This window comes from Tachyglossus aculeatus, chromosome 13 (genome assembly GCF_015852505.1).
Source record: "Tachyglossus aculeatus isolate mTacAcu1 chromosome 13, mTacAcu1.pri, whole genome shotgun sequence".
NCBI classification, from domain to species: domain Eukaryota; kingdom Metazoa; phylum Chordata; class Mammalia; order Monotremata; family Tachyglossidae; genus Tachyglossus; species Tachyglossus aculeatus.
The window spans coordinates 275,866-292,890 of NC_052078.1; the positions used below are offsets into that span (position 1 = coordinate 275,866).

The 17,025-nt window shown below is 52.0% G+C and overlaps 1 protein-coding gene across 1 annotated transcript in view; it reads right to left on the bottom strand.

Annotated features, from left to right (window-relative positions):
• SCN11A (sodium voltage-gated channel alpha subunit 11) overlaps positions 1-17,025 on the bottom strand; it is a 52,569-nt gene that overhangs the window by 12,305 nt on the left and 23,239 nt on the right. The window contains exons 15-27 of the mRNA XM_038755442.1: positions 16,715-16,891; positions 15,968-16,094; positions 13,863-14,101; positions 10,961-11,140; positions 9,963-10,346; positions 9,279-9,410; positions 8,934-9,143; positions 6,994-7,104; positions 5,037-5,145; positions 3,531-3,754; positions 2,884-3,057; positions 1,883-1,996; positions 799-1,086 (exon numbers count right to left, since the gene is read on the bottom strand). Of these exons, the coding sequence (XP_038611370.1) occupies positions 799-1,086; positions 1,883-1,996; positions 2,884-3,057; positions 3,531-3,754; positions 5,037-5,145; positions 6,994-7,104; positions 8,934-9,143; positions 9,279-9,410; positions 9,963-10,346; positions 10,961-11,140; positions 13,863-14,101; positions 15,968-16,094; positions 16,715-16,891 (2,469 nt within the window). The remainder of the gene's footprint in view (positions 1-798; positions 1,087-1,882; positions 1,997-2,883; positions 3,058-3,530; positions 3,755-5,036; positions 5,146-6,993; positions 7,105-8,933; positions 9,144-9,278; positions 9,411-9,962; positions 10,347-10,960; positions 11,141-13,862; positions 14,102-15,967; positions 16,095-16,714; positions 16,892-17,025) is intronic.

The window sequence follows — 17,025 nt, forward strand, 5'->3', positions numbered from 1 at the left end:
TTGTGTATGTGTGTGTGTGTGTGTGTGTGTGTGTGTGTCTGTGTGTGTGTGTGTCGGTGTGTGTGTGTTTATATGGTTCCTCAGTCCTTTGTGGCTTGGAAAATAGGGGTAGGGAGGGGGCAGTGTGACCAGCTCCTTTGGTCTGTAAAATTACTTCTCCTCCAAGAAGTCTTCCCCAACTAAGCCCTTGCTACCCCACTCCCTCTCCATTCTGTGTCACCTATACATTTGGGTCTGTTGTCTTGTTAAGCACTGGTTATTTACTCCACCCTCGGCCCCACAGCATTTACGTCCATATCCATAATTTATTTTAGTGTCAGTCTCCCCCTCTGAACTATGAGCCACTTGTGGGCAGGGAACAGATCTACCAATTCTGAAGTACCATGTTAATAATAATTATTATTATTATTATTATGGTACCTGTTAAGAACTTCCTATGTGCCTAGCACTGTTCTAAGCACTGGGGTAGATACAAGTTAATCAGGTTGGACTCAGTCCCTGTCCAACATGAGGCTCCCACTCTTAACCCCCATTTTACAAATGAGGTAACTGAGGCCCAGAGAAGTTAAGTGAATTCCCCAAGGTCAAGCAGCAGTTATGTGGCAGAGCCTGGATTAGAACCCATGTCCTTTTGACTCCCAGGCCGGTGTTCTATCGACTAAGCCACACTGTTTCTACCACTGTATTCTCCCAAGCCGTTTAGTACCTTGCTCTCCAAACAGTAAGTGTTCAATAAATAAAACTGATTGATTGACTGGAGTGTGGGAACAAATAAGAACAGTGCATTGTGGAACTCACCACCTGAAACAGCGCCAGGTACCCTTGTGGGACGCTGTTGAAGTTGACTTTGGCCGTCACCCAGATGTACCCAGGGTGAGTGGATTGGCCCAGCTCCTCACACTTGTTCTTGTTGGGAACATCTCGGAGGGCCCAGTCGGGCAGGGTCTCTGTCCCATTCATACAGCGTCCGAACTTGCCGGCAAACAGATTCACTCCCAAAATGCAGAAGATGAGCCAGAAGATGAGGCAGACGAGCAGCACATTCATGATGGCCGGGATGGCCCCCAACAAGGCGTTTACCACCACCTCGACAGAGGAAACGGGACATGGACGTGAGCCCGCCCACAGGAAGCCCTCCTGCTGCTGCCGCTGTCTAAGGAGACAGGTCCACCTTGAGCTTCACCCAGTTGGCAGGAGACTTGGGCCACGTTTACAGTTTACCAAAGGTGCTGACCTTTAGAAATCCTTCCTCTGCCCAACTCCTCCTGTCTTACTCCCATCAAGAAAACTGTTATTTCCTAACCAGCAGAACATCTGCTACCCCAGGAACCCAGCCTCTTGGGGCCAACCTGACCCTTTTGGGGACAAGAAGGCAAGGCAGGGACCGAGATGGTCTGAGAGAGTCAGAGAGAGGCAGAGAGATGGCAAGAGGCAGAGAGAGAAAGACCCAGAACAAGAGGGAGTCAGCAAAAGCAGGAGAAGGAGGGAGAGGCAGCGAGGATCAGAGTGACAAAGAGAGATGATGAAAGACAGGCAGAGAAAGCCAAAGAAAGAGAGATGGACAGAGAGGCAGAGAGATACCAAAAGGTAAAGAGGCAGGGAGAGACAAAGAGAGACACACAGAAAAGGGGATGGCCAAGGCAGAGAGGCAGGGAGAAGCAGAGAGAAAGAGAGACACACACACAGAGAGAGAGAGAGAGAGAGAGAGAGAGAGAGAGAGAAGAAGAAGAAGAAGAGATATAGGGAGAACGAAATGGCCAGTGTTCTGCACAGAGTGAATAAATGATTGATTAATTGATTGATTAATGAGAGGAAGAGAGGTAAAGACACAAAGTCATGTGAAACCGAGCTCTTTCCCGAAGGTTGCTTGGGTTACCCTTACCTTCATCCCTTCAAACCGGGACAGTGCCCTTAAAGGCCTCAGTGCTTTCAGAGTCCTCAGGGATTTATATGCACGTCCCCCATTATTTTCCATGGCCAGGTTTGCCACAGACACCTGGATGGAGGCAGAAGTAATGATCAGTCATGTTCAGCATTCCCGGGAAAGGGAACAGGATGCTGATAAAGATGTCCCTTGTGTTTGGAGACCAAAGTGCTGACATCAACTGAGAGCTTTCCCTGGAGTACTTCCCAGCAGAGGTTCAGGGTCAGGGCCAGACTACCCCAGGGGACATCCAGCCACTCCTTCAGAGGCTCAGGGCTGGACTGCCCCACGGGACATCTAGTCACTCCTCCAGGGGCTCAAGGTCAGGACTGGACTGCTCCGAGGGACACCTGCCACTTCTCCAGGGGCTCCGGGTCAGGCCGGGCTACCCCAGGGGTCATCTGGTCATTCCTCCAGGAGCTCTGGGTGAGGGTCAGACTGACCTAGGTGTCAGTCAGCTCAGGGTTTTCTCAGAGATCATCTCAAGAGATCCAACTGACATGTGACTGACCCCCGATTGGATTTCCGGCTGACATGTGACTTTATTGCTCGATGCTGAATGTCAGTTACCATCACAATGGTACACAGTGGTTCCACAATGGCAGAAGCAGCGTGGCTTAGTGGAAAGGACATGGGTTTTGGGAGTCAGAGGGCGTGGGTTCTAATTCTGGCTCTGCTACTTGTCTGCTGTGTGACCTGAGCAAGCCACTTAACTTCTTTGTGCCTCAGTTCCCACATCTGTAAAATGGGGATTGAGACTGTAAGCCCCACGTGGGACAACCTGATTACCTTGTATCAACCCCAGCGCTTATAACAGTGCTTGGCACATAGTAAGCACTTAACAAATACCCTAATTATTATTATTATCACCTTACCCACACCTGCCACCCCCAACACACCCGCCTGTCACAAGGTCCAGTACTACCAGCTCGGGAACGGGAACCCCAGGAAAGCCTCACGTTTACAATGAGGAAGTCCAGCCAACACCACACGCTGGTGAAATATTTCTTAAATCCATAAACCACCCATTTCAGCAGCATCTCCAAGACAAAGATGTAGGTGAAGACTTTGTCGGTGAAGGAGAGCAAAGTCTGGATGTTCACTCTCTGACACAAGTAGTAATCTTCGAATACCTGAAATGATAAGCTCCGAGGTCATGGTCACAGCAGGATCTCCATGGAATCTCCCAAAGGTTTTGCTTGACAGTGGTGCCCAGAGTGGAGCAAAACCCAATGACTGCCCACAGGGACACTCCCCATGGGAATGCTGTCTTCTGAGTCCCCTGCCCTCCTTCCCTCTGGCACAAGCGTTTGCCCAGGGGACAAGCTTCTCACTTTGTTTTCCCAGAAGACATTTGTTCCAGCAGCACTCTGGGGCAGCCCAACAGAATCCTCCTCAGGATGAATGAAAGCAGGTAAAGCTACCTTCAACATCCAGTACAGAGATTCAGCATGGTGCCCTGCACACTATACATGCATTTCTCTGCAGAGTAAGTGCCTGGTACAGCACTTTACGTGCACTAGACGTCCAGCACACCCTGCGGATAAGGACGGTGAAGGTACAGGCAGAGGGAGTGTTCCAACCCTGGAGTAGAATCCTCACTCACCAGGGTGCCGCTGCTCAGTAGAATCACGAACAGGATAAAACTTTCAAACCAGCTGTGGTGGACGATGCGATAGCAGGTTTTCCGCAGATTCCACCAAACCTGGCCGGGAAACTTTCTGATGTTGAGGGCACAGCATGGAAAGTGCCGGGTGATGCCTGTGAGGAAGCAGTACCATGGTGACCTTTGGGTCCAGATCCTCTGGATGACCCCTGCCGCCTCTACAACTGGGAGGGTCCATTTGTACAGGCTATTTAGGCCGCCTCGGTGAGCGAAAGGCTCTGAGCTCTGTCTGCTCGCCTCGACCAAAGAAAACAGCCCCGGCATTAGGAGATGCTCCACTCACTGCCTTCTCTGACCCTGTCAACCAGCTGCTAGCACTACCCTGGTGGGGCCAGAGGGGTTGCAGAAGTTCATTGACACCACCGCTCTGCTGAGGGAGCTAGGGATCATGCACAGAGTGCCCACTTTGAGCACCTAGAAACAGGCTTGGGGTGCTGTTGGGCTGGTCTGTTTCTGAAGAAACTTTCCTGACTCCCATCTGGGGATGGGGAGCAGGTAGAAGACAGCAAGGAAACAGGAGCAGGCAGAAGGGAGTGGGCAGAAGGGAATGGGGAGAACAGAGCGGGGAGAAGGGAGAAGGGAGAAGGGGGCAGAGAAAAGGGAGCAATCCATTTCAGCAGCCTCTTGGGTCTGTGCTAGATCAGCCCTACAAGGCCATGTCCCAGGAACACTGAATGTAGGATTTGTTGCTCCCTGAGGACAGGGGAGGGAGAATGGAACTCAATCAAATCCATCAATCATTGGCATTACCTACCAAGTGCAAAGTACTGTGTTAAGCACATAGGAGAGTACAACAGAAGTAAAAGGCACAGTCCCTGCCCTCAAAAAGTTTACCTTCTATTGGGGAAGGCTGCTAGGCAGAAATTTACCATCAGTCCAACCAACTCAGTAGAGTGAAGACAACGGACACCAGGTTACAATAGGTCAAGAAAGGAGTTGGTGGAAAGGAAGTGGAGGTAGGGAATAAATACAATCCACTTGAGTTCGGACAGGAAAGCTGTAAAACTGTAAGCTCTTTGTGGTCAGAGAACACGTCTACCAACTCTGTTATTTTGTAATCTCCCAAGGGCTTAGTACAATGCTCTGCACACAGTAAGTGATCAATAAATACTGTCGATAAACTGAAAGAGGACTGGGAGGGGGGACGATAGCAGGAGGGAAACAGTGTGGCCTAGAGGATAAAGCAAAGGCCTGGGAGCCAGAGTTCTAATACCAGCTCCACCACTTGCCTGCTGCGTGTGCTCAACAAATACCATTAAAAAAGAGGGAAGGAAGTGGGATCCTGAGAAGGTTTCCCTTTTACTTGACAGTTAGGTTGGGGAGGCATGCAGCAGAAGCCCTGGGCGGGGGTCCACTTTGGGGCGGGGGCCTATGGTAGAGGCCCTGGGGGTCCACAAGGAGGGGGTGCTGGTACAGCAGAGGTCCTGGGACTAAGCCACTCCTTACCTTTTGGCAAACACCTCTCGGGCTGCTTCTGGACCTGGGAAGTGGGGTAGGTGATGTTTGATAGATCCACAGTGCTGCAGTCTGACCGGTAGCTGGTGACTTCAAATTTCTGCTCAGTAAAGACATCCAGACTCATCTGTGTTCCCTGGCTGATCCCCCAAGAGCTCTTCAATCACCCTCCTCTCCAGAGATTTACCTCTGGATGACCACAGGACTGACCAAGCATCTGGCCATGGAAGGGTCAGGACCTCTCACCCCCAGTGGCATGCATCTGGCCCTGCCACAGCTAATAATAATAATAATAATAATAATGGTGGTATTTGTTAAGCACTTACTATGTGCAAACACTGTTCTAAGCGCTGGGGAGGGGCTACAAGGTGGTCAGGTTGTCCCACTTGGGGCTCACAGTTTTAATCCCCATTTTACAGATGAGGTGACTGAGGCACAGAGAAGTTAAGTGGCTTGCCCAAGGTCACACAGCTGACAAGTGGCAGAGCTGGGATTCAAACCCATGACCTCTGACTCCCAAGCCAGCGCTCTTTCCACTGAGCTACGCTGCTAATGGCTGGGAGGCTGACAACGGCGAACAGGAAGGCAGGATGGGTCAGACAGACAGGCAGGCAGGCCAGCCCCACCCCAGCCCCCTCTGTCTCTGGCCCCGCCGGCTCTCCCTGTCACCGGCCTCTGCTGACTGGAGACTTGCCCTATAGCCAGCCCCTCTCGGCCACCTCCCCTGCACTGGGAGGACACCCTGTCTGCTTGGCCAAGGGGCAGGACAGGTTGAGGGCACTACTTCTGCCCCCAGTCCCTTGCTCCATCCCAGTCAAGCCTGGACACTGGGATTGGGGGGTGCCCACCACTGGTCTGGTCTCAACGCCCTAACCCTGCCTAGGTCTGGCAGTGCTCTGGCCGCCAGGCCTGGGACAGCTTATGGAACAGAAACACGACCCTAGCCCTCAGGACCAGCAAAGCAGGGGGCTTGGTTCCCTTTTTCCCCTGTCACCTCCTGTGTACGACCCCTGGAGGGGGAGTGGGTTGTGGGTGAGGCACAGAGAAGGCCAAACTCAGCCTAAGCACTCCAAGTTACATCCTAAGCAGGTAGCATTCCCAGACACAACATCCCAGGCAGACACCTTTCTCAGATACAACATCCCAGGCAGACACCTTCCCTGACACAACATCCCAGGCAAACGGCATTCCCAGATTCCACATCCCAGGCAAACGGCATTCCCAGATTCCACACCCCAGACAGATGGTTTTCTCAGACACCACATGCCAGACAGACGGTATTCCCAAACACAACATGCCAGGCAGAAATAATTCCCAGGCAAAGCATGGCCTAGTGGAAAGAGCACGGGCTTTAGAATAAGAGAACCTGGGTTTTAACCCCAGCTCTGGCAGCTGCCTACTGTGTAACTTTGGGCAAGTTACTGAACTTCTCCATGCCTCCATTTCATCATCTGTAAAATGGGGATTCAATGCCTTTTCTGCCTCCTACTGAGACTGAGCCCCATATGGGACCGGGAATGCATCCAACCTAATTAACTTGTATCTATGCCAAGGCTTAAAACAGTTCGTGTTACAAAGTAAGTGCTTAACAAATATAAGAATAATAATAACAATAGTAATAAGAACAATAATAATGATAGTAATAACAATACCATAAATTTCCCAGGCAGGAGACATTCCCAGACATGACATCTCAGGCAGATGGCTTTACAAGTTTACTCCAGGAGCCCCATGCTCCTCCAACCAAGTCCCTGACCTGTCAGCCCTGGTTGGGATGCCCATTTGTTTTCAGTGAACAAAGTTGTCCAAGTCACCCAGACTCCCATCAGACTCTGTCCTTCTAGTGCCTTCTCTCTTGGGTGGACCCAGGCCTTCTGGGTGTCCCTGGAAAAATAGGTCCAGGCAGGATTTACCAGGCTGGCCGCAGGTGCATGGAGCAGGGACTTACCTCTTGCAGTTGCTGGGCTGCTTCCTGGGTGACTTCATCTGGGATGCCTTTGCCTGCCCCACTCGAAGCTCCCGGGCTCCTACACATCTGTAGTTTCTCTGGATGGGGATCCTGCCAGGGGTGGGAAGTGGGGGGAAAGGCTGCGCTAACCCTGCCCATTGCTCCCTGGCATCTCCCCATCTTCAAGCTGCAACTGACCAGGCAGGATTTGGACAGTACTTGGCACTAGACTCTGGCACCCGAGGAGCTGACCCCAGAGGGATTATGGTGGAGCCCATCAACCCCATTCCAGTGGGAAGCCCAGAGATGCAGTGGGATAGGGGTAGCCGGCCCCTAGAGAAGCAGCATGGCCTAATGGCAAGAGATGGCAAGAGTGTACAGACTTGGGAGTCAGAGGTCATGGATTCTAATCCCGGCTCTGCCACTTGTCTGCTGTATGACCCTCGACAAATCACTTAACTCCTCTGTGTCTCAGTTACCTCATCTGTAAAATGGGGATTGAGACTGTGACATGGGACACATGGGACAACCTGATCACCTTGTATCTACCCTAGTACTTAGAATAGTGCTTGGCACATAGTAAGTGCTTAACAAATATCATAAAAATTTATTGTTATTATCATTATTATCAGACTAGGGTGGCACCCAGGGATCTGTTCCTGCCTGAAGCTGCCTCAGGTGGGTCCATGCTGGGCCAGCTGCTTCCTCCCAAGCATCAGCTCCCTCTCCTCAGAAGCCAGGGAGGTCCAGGATCTGGAGAAGTCAAGGGCAGAACTCACAGCTGTTCTGGGTGTAGATGGAACAGACTCCCCAATATCACCCAGCTCCTTCCTCCTCTTCTTCTTCCCTACTCCCTCCCTTGGCCAGCTCTCCCCCACTCACACCTGTCCCCATCTGGATCTTGCTCCCTCCCTTACCCCTGCCTTTCTACCTCCCTGACCTGTGGTCCAGCAAACTGGTCACTCCAACAGGTTTTCCACCCTCCCTACCCCCAGCTCTCTTTCCCCTAGCTAGGGATTCCCTCCCGGGGTTGTGGCCAGGACCACACAATTAGGGTGACACTGTAGGATGGATTGAGGTTAGACTTGAGAGAGAACTTCCTGCCAGGCAGAAGTGTGAGACATGAGACTGGGCATCTGAAGGAGTCTGTCGGCAAGGGCAGCGTGCAGTTCGTCCATCCACCGTACCTCACGGCCCTGTACACGAGCCCAGAAAAGTCCCCTTCCAGCCCCCATGAGCCCCTTGTTGACCTCCCAGTTTACTGTCTCTCCCCACACCAGTCTTTACTTCACTCTGCTGCCCAGATCACTTTTCTACAAAAACATTCAAGATATGTTTCCCCACTCCTCAAGAAACTCCAGTGGTTGTCCATCTACACCTGTATTAACCAAAACTCCTCACCATTGTCTTCAAAGCACTCAATCACCTTGCCTCCGCCTACCTCACCTCGCTACTCTATTACAACCCAGCTCAAACACTTCACTCCTCTAATGCTAACCTTCTCACTGTACTTCTATCTCATCTATCTTGACACCGACCCCTCTCCCACATCCTGCTTCTGGCCTGGAATGCCCTCCCTCCTATCTGACAATTATTCTTTCCCACCTTCAAAGCCTTACAGAAGGCATATCTCCTCCCAGAGGCATTCTATAACTAAGCCATCCTTTCCTCTTCTCTCACTTCCTTCTGTGTCACCCTGGCTTGCTGCCTTTGTTCATCCCAACTCCCAGCCCCACAGCACTTATGTACATATCTGTAATTAATTTTTTATATTAATGTCTTTTTCCCCCTGTAGACTATAAGCTCGTTGTGGACAGGGAATCTGCCTGTTGTACTCTCCCAAGGGCTTAGTACAGTGCTCTGTACACAGTAAGTGCTCAATAAATATGATTGAATACAGGCTCTACCAATCCCAGGATTCCCTGACCGAGACCTCGTACCTGCTTGCTGGGCTGAGCTCCTGGTATGACCTTCAGCTCAAACTCCTCAGGAGACCCCAAGTCTTCTTCTCCCTCAGCAAGGGGGACCACGAGAGCCCCTGGGGCCTTAGCAACTGGACCCCATTGGGCACTGCCCTGGTAGCCTCTTGAAGCCTGGTGACAGGTCTGTGCCTCAAGAGATTCCTCAGAATTCTCCTCCTCTTCCAGGACCTCCAGCCCACATGGGACAGAGAGAGGAGGAGGGCTTTGCCTTTCAGCCATTATCTTGCCCAGTGCCTCTTTTGAGGCTGGGACCTCTGCTCTCCCACGTGGGCCACAGCAGGTATGCCAAAGAGCATGGGCGGCCCAGATACAGCCCCTCTGGATGCGATCCAAGGCAATCTGGAGCTTGGTGGCCTTCCCCTCCTCGGCCACACTGCCCTCCAGGCTCTCCGTGCTGAATGAGCTGAGCAGTAATGCGATGAACAGGTTCAGGACCTGAAATGGAGGGAGGAAGGAAGGGAGGCCAGATCCTTTAGGTCCTAGATGACCTCTGATCCAAGTCAATCCTATCTCCTCCCCATTCTCTTGAGGCTGGACTCAGGGTGGAACTGGGGCCCTGGAGAGAATAGGACAGGAGGGGCTGTACTGGAGTTTTTAAAACCAGGAAGGAGATGGGAAGGGTGAATCCCTAATTGCTCTTGCCTAATCCCACCCTGCCAAGGTGAGAAGCATCCAGTGAAGGATCAAGAATGTACAGAAAGAGATGGAGAGGGGAGAATCAATGGTGTGGGATGGACGAAGCTGGGTCACTGGAAGAGATTCAGGTGAGTCAAATGGTCTCTTCTGGGTCCCTCGGGAAAAGGAGAGACAGGAGTGTTGAATGATTCACCCCTAACCATGAGGGTGGGTGTTCAGGAGGGCAACATGCTGGATAGGCCTTGGTGCTAGAGTGGGTGGACTTGCTCAAGGGCTGAGAGGGTTGGTCGGGCAAGGGGTGGGGGTGGGTGATGACAGGGCTTGGCTGAGCTCGTAATCCACATGACTCACCACCAGTTTCCCTATGATCATGATCATCAGGAAGACCACAGTGCACAGCAGTGGCTCACTGTAACAACGCATACATTCCCACATATTGTCTATCCACTCTCCGCACAGGATGCGGAAAACGATAAGGAAGGAGTGGAAGAAGTCGCCCATGTGCCAGCGCCGCAAGTTGTCCCTGTTGTTCTGAGCAACAGCGGAACAGTTGGTTTCATTCGTTCTGGAGCAGGTGAAGTTCTTTCCAAACAGCTGCATGCCGAACACAGCGAAGATGAAGACGATGATGACCAACACCAGGGTCAGGTTCCATAGGGCCCCCACGGAGTTCCCAATGATCTTGATCAGGGTGTTGAGGGTTGGCCACGACTTGGCCAGTTTGAAGACCCTCAGCTGCAGAACAACAAAACATGCACAAATGTCTCTCTTACAACCTGGTGGAGGTGGAGTTCCCAGCAGCCACTGCTTCACTGGCAAGTGGGGATTCAGAAGCAATTGAATTGAAAGAATCTATGGCTTCTGTCACACCTATTGGAAATCAGCAAGGTTACAGGAGACCAAAAGACTTTATCAAGCTTGTTTCAGGGTTTATGAGGCTAAAACTTGAAGTGTGCTCTTGTACTCCACTTCTCTCTCCCACCCTCATCTGTATTATCAGCACACCCACTGTAAGGAGCTAATCTGCAGTGCTGAAAATCAGAGTTTAATAAACAATGAATTGAAAAATACTAATACTTGGTTCCCCTTGCAGGGTCAATGAAGGACTAATAACAGAACTTCCCCATGATCCTGTCACAAGGCTGAAACAGTACTTCTGGCCGGGGCCTGTAGCACTATAAGCAATTCACAGTCACCAGACCCCCATCACAAATCCCCAGCTTAATGAGATTCTTGCTGGGTCCCTGGCCAAAGTTGTAGTGGAGACCAAGGCCTCGGTGGGGAGTGAGGCCATGGTAGGAGGAGAGCAAGGCCGCAGTGGTGGAGGCCAAGCCCAAACCAACCCTTACCAGCCTCAAGGAGCGAAGCAGCAACAGGTTGTTTTTGATTATGTATCCCAAGCCGAGTTCTATGAGGCTCAGCATGACGACAAAGCTGTCAAAGATGTTCCAAGGCCGGCGGAAGTAGTAATAAGGGTCCAGAGCGATGATCTTGAGGCACATCTCAATGGTAAAAATGGCCGTGAAGATCTGAGGGGGAGAGAGGGGTTTGGTCTGCCCCGTGGGGGTCAGAACAGGGCAGGACATCTGCACGAGGATGGGGTCAGGGAACTGGCCTATGGAGGAGAGGCTGGGAGTGGTGGTAACAGGACCCCCACCCTTTCAGGTGGGATAGTGTTATTCCCCCAAGAATACTCCTCCCCACTCCCCTATACTGGGATGCCCTGGATGTCCCCATTGGCCAGGACACTTGGGACTCCACCAGGACTGCAGGGAAGAGGCTCTGGTCAGACAAAGAAGGATATGGGCTTGGGGACTGAGGGCTCAATGCTTTTCATGAATGGCAAAGGGCAGTTCTGGTGGAAGCCAGCAGGCAGACAGCTGAGGGAGTCTGGACCCCTGAGGTGCCATCAGTGAGAGCCCAGGGAGACTCTCTGGGAAGGGCCAGGCCTGCAGTCGGCTCTCCAAGAGCAGGAAAGGAACTGACTAAGAAAGCCAGATGTTACTCCATCTCTTTGGGGATAAGAATGACATTTGTGTTCATGTGATCGCTAATGGGCTCAAGTTGGACCTCAAAGAGCAACCCAAGGCTGGCAGGGTCTGTGAGTCAGGATAAAGCCTCTGAGAAGAGTAAGTGTCTCTCTGCACCCACCCCAGCTCTCTGCTCAGCTTCCCTCAGACAGGTGAGAACTGTCCATGCTAGGATCCCAGACTCATGTTCCCTGAAGCTGGAATTCTAAATAAATAAATACAATTGATTGACTCAGGACCCAGCTCCCATGGGGATAGCATCTCAGCCTTTTCCACTTTGTGAGCTGGAATAAAATATTGTAACACTCCCCTACATTCCAAAGTAGAGACCTCCCAACACTCCTTCCATCCTGACAGAGACCCACACTTCCCCATGCTCCCCTCTCCCCCAGCAGCAATGACAGACACTTTCCCATGACCCCCAAAAGCAGAGACCAACATCTCCATGTTCCACCCCTCCACTTGCAGAGACTGCATGTTCCACCTGCAGAGACCAGCAGACACTTCCCAATTCTTTCCCTGCAGCAGAGACTTACACTTCCCAATTCTCCCTCCCCTCGCCACCCTCCTAGCCCCCAGAACTGAGACTGATACTGCCCCATGATCCCCAACAGCAGATATGGACACTTGTCAAGACCCTTCCCAACTATCCCTCCCCTCACCCAGCAGAGACAAACACTTCCCAATCCTTCCCTGCAGCAGACAGGGACACTTTCACAACTCTCCCCACAACAGAGAAGGACACCTTTAAATGCTCCCCACCAACAGAGACCTATACTTCCCCATTGTTCTCCCCCTCACACCTGCTGCTGGATATGATAAACACCAGGCACCACCAGATTCCAGTTAGCAATAGTTATTTATTGAATCCCATGGGTCCCTGTTCCAAACCAAGACACTGCACAATCTCCCCCAGGCCCCAATCCACACTGAAAGCCACGATGGTGAGCCAAGGCTGCACAGATAGCTAGCACCAACTTCTTTGTTAGATGCCTTCTTAAACCCTTTCATTATCCCCTGCTCTTTTCTACCCCCACTATTTTTTATTGTATTTGCTAAGTACTCACTATGTGCCAGGCCCTGTACTCCACCCTGGAGAGATACAAACTAATCAGGTTGAACCCAGTCCCTGTCCAACATAGGTCTCATAGTCCTAATCCCCATTTTACAGATGAGGTAACTGAGGCACAGACAATCAGTGACTTGCCCAAGGTCACACAGCAGACAATCAGTGGAGCTGGAATTAGAACCCAGGTCCTTCAGAATCCTCCAGCATTCACCACAGTTCAAGAGCGTCTGTCAAATTCGGCAGAGAAACTTATTGCAACCAGTGGCCTTGGAAGTGTGGTCAAAGGTTGAAGTGGCACACGAGGGAGAGATTTTGTACTCCCTTCTGTTCTCCTTAATCCTTTTGTTCCCTCACCAAACAACATCCCCCGACCCTGGCAGAGTTCAACACTTTCCCTCCCCCTCAGCAAAGACTGACACTCCCCAACTCCACACACACACAGACCAACCGGTGCTAATGCTCCCCAGTAGGAGTTACCTACACTATGCAATGATCCACCTCCTCTAGCAGAAATCAAAGCTCCTCCTTGCCTCCCCAACTCCCCAGCAGAGACAGATAGGTCCCAACACCTCCCACTGAAGCAATACCCACTCCACTCCCTTCAGGTGGCTTCCTTGGATGGCCAGTGCCCCCAGGAGGCTTAAGCCTGAAGAGCCGGGTGGGGTTCCCCCAGAGGCCAGCACTGCTCTGTGGTGCCCAGTCTGCTTGCCAACAGCCTGCTGAGGGCAGAGAGATAGTGAAGCAAACTTCTGCCCTCCTGGGCAGTCGTCGAGTAAATCATCTCTGATGGGTGGCAGGCCTTCTGCCCCTGGCCCCTGGCTGCTAGGATGGGGGTGCTTCAGGCTTGACAGCCACAGGACCTCTGTTGAAATGCTGGCACACCTCCCTCCACCTTTTTACACAGCTCCCAAGTGACTGCTGATTTGGCACATGTTCCGCATCAATGACCAGCATGATCAGTGCTCCCTACACCAGCGTCCCATTGGGCTAGCTGGGACTAGGGAGAGGGATCGAGTTCACCTAAATGATCTCAAAGTAACTGAAATTCCACTTGGCCTCCAGCATTCCATGGACCCAGCCCGGAAGAGCCGCAAGTCGAGCAAGGGCCCGAGAGTGAGCCGGGGAGAGGAGGGCCCTTGCTGCCTTAATTACCTTGTTGCCTGTGTTGAGGGTGTTCTGCAGGGTCTGGGACATGTCATAGTGCTCCAGGGCCATGAAGAGAGTGTTGAGCACGATACACAGGGTGATGGCCAGGTCGGCGATTGGGTCCATGACCACCATCTCCAAGGCCTCTTTCATGCGTACCCACAGGTTACAGCACTCCCAGATGCAGTACTTGGAAGCGAGATCCTCGCAGCATGGGAGGCACTTCTTCTGGGATTCCTCATATTCTGAGGGAGGACAGAGGACAACTAATGTGAGGATTATAGGAGGTCTAGGAGAGAGAATTTCATCTCTGCCATAGCAAGAAGGGATGTTTCCCCTCAAACAATGGGAGATTTCCCCCAATCCTAAATGCATACTAGCTCAGGCAGTCAGCAAAAACAGGATTGACAGTCCACCTTTCCATCTGTCCCCTCTCCGATCTCCCATCCTCCTGTCTCTCCTCAGTTCAATCCATACTTCACGCTGCTGCCCGGATCATCTCTGTGCGGAAATGCTCTGGACATGTTACTCCCCTCCTCAAAAATCTCCAGTGGCTACCAATCAACCTACACATCAGGCAAAAACCCCTCACCCTCGGCTTCAAGGCTGTCCATCACCTCACCGCCTCTTACCTCTCCTCCCTTCTCTCCTTCTACAGCCCAGCCCACACCCTCTGCTCCTCTGCCACTAATCTCCTCACTGTGCCTCGTTCTCGCCTGTCCCGCTGTCGACCCCCGGCCAACATCATTCCCCTGGCCTGGAATGCCCTCCCTCCGCACATCCGCCAAGCTAGCTCTCTTCCTCCCTTTAAAGCCCTACTGAGAGCTCACCGCCTCCAGGAGGCCTTCCAAGACTGATCCTCCTCCTTCCTCTCCCCCTCCTCCCCCTCCCCATCCCCCCACCTTACCTCCTTCCCTTCCCCACAGCACCTGTATATATGTATATATGTTTGTACGTATTTATTACTCTATTTATTTTACTTGTACATATATTCTATTTATTTAATTCTGTTAATGTGTTTTGTTTTGTTCTCTGTCTCTCCCTTATAGACTGTGAGCCCACTGTTGGGTAGGGACCGTCTCTATATGTTGCCAACTTATACTTCCCAAGTGCTTAGTACAGTGCTCTGCACACAGTAAGTGCTCAATAAATATGATTGAATGAATGAATGAATGAATGAATACAGATGAGGTACTGAGGAACAGAGAAGTGATTTGCCCAAGGTCACATAGCAGTCAAGTGGTAGAGCCAGGATTAGAACCCATGATGCTTCTAACTCCTAGGCCTGTGCTCTATCCACTAGGCAATGCTGCTCAGATCCTGAGCTCTGGATGGGAAGGACAGGCAAGCGTGACTGGCAGAGACCAGAAGGGAAGATGATCAGGAGGAGGAATGCCCAGGGAAGGAGCTGTGGATGGTGGGTCCCCAGCAGGGCTGAGAGGGGAAGTATGGTAGTGGAGTTAGGGGAATGAAAACTCCTGGAACAAGTTACACATCAGGGAGAAGCGGTCCCTCCTGGATCCAGTTGAAGAGTCTGCCATGTAACTAACTCCTGTTGTTGTTGAATGCTTTAATCAAGTACAGACTAATTCTCTGTTGACAAGCCAAGAGTGTGCCCAAGCATCTGTATGTGGAATGTGGTAACTTGAAGAGACTCACTGTTGTAGGGAGGGAACTGTAACTTTGGCTCCCCGCCAGCCTCAGCGGCCAGCCCTACAGGAGCAGGATTTGTGAGTTGAACCCCAGGCATTCCTTGTATATTTTGGGGGCCATCAAATCTGTGAGTCTTGGGATGGTAGCAGCCAACTACTGGGGAGATCTTAGAGTGAACCAATGTGGAGCCCTAACCTCAGCTGTAAGAAGCCATGGGCATTAAGACATAGGAGCTTCACCTGGGTCCAAAATGCCCCCAAAAAACAATAGTTGCAACATATAGCCAGTTTCTTCAGCCACAGACCAAATTACCAGACACCCACGGGGATCCAGCCCTCCATGAGGTGCCATGAGAAGGAAACTGGGGCTCCCAGGGGTAGGGACAGGGTGGGAAGAGAGATGCCAGATTGGGGAACAAGCTGACTGTGGCTGAGGCATGAGGTCCCAGAGCTACTCACCCTGCATGGTGATGGTGACGATGCTGATGGCGCTCAGGGCCCTCTGTCTATGAAGATTCTTGCCCTGCTCTTCCTGGCAGTCCACAAACAGGTTCTGGGATAGCCGCTTGGTTTGCTCCAGTACGTGCTGCACAGAAACACCAAGAAACTGGAAGCTTCTACAGCACTGGGACCTGGTTCGGCCGAGGCCTATGGCTTTGGGACCCGATCTTCCTGAGGCCCACAGGGCTGGGACCCGATCTGTCTGCGGCCTGCAGGCCTGGGACCCAGTCCAACTGAGGCCCACAGGGATGGGACCTGGTGCGATTAAATCCCACAGGGATGGAATTCGGTCCGGCCAAGGCCTGCAGGGCTGGGATCCCATTCAGCTGAGGCCGCAAAACTCAGGTTTCAACAGGCCTGGAGGGGGCGCTCTTCTGGCCATCCTCCTGGCAACTGATGACTCATGTGCATTCCCCTCTGTGACTGCCCATGACTCAGGCCTAGTGTTTCACAAAGAACCTGTCCACGTGCAATATGACTTAAGGTTATACTCCAACTCTTGGCATAAATGTGCCAGTGGTGGGGAGTAATTTTCTGGGAGGAGGAGAAGGAGGAGGAGGATGGAGGGATGCTCAGACCCCAGAATCTCCTAGGGGACAGGCTAGTTTTCAGGAGCAGAGTTGAAGACATTTAAGTGGTACAAAGTCTTGGACCCTTTGGTAGGGTCGGTCTGATCCCACCCCAACTTGCGGGCCCAGCTCTCACCTTGGCGGCTCCTGCTCCCTCATCAGGTTCTGGCCTGGGGACCACCTCATCCTTGCAGTTTCGTTTCCAGAAAGACTTCCTACTGGAGCTATAAAACTTTTCCCTTTCCTCCTTAGCACGGGTTGCTGAGTCCAGGGAGCTCAGGGATGACCTGTCAATTCCCATAGCCACCAGTGCCTGGAGAAAGAAGGAGCAGGTGGTGCTGGTATTTGCCCACTCCACATTAATCGCCAGCTGCTGGCCCCAGGGAAGACAGGGAGACCCGGCCCACAGTCGAGCGGCCGGTGGAAAGGCAAACCTGGCTTGGGCAG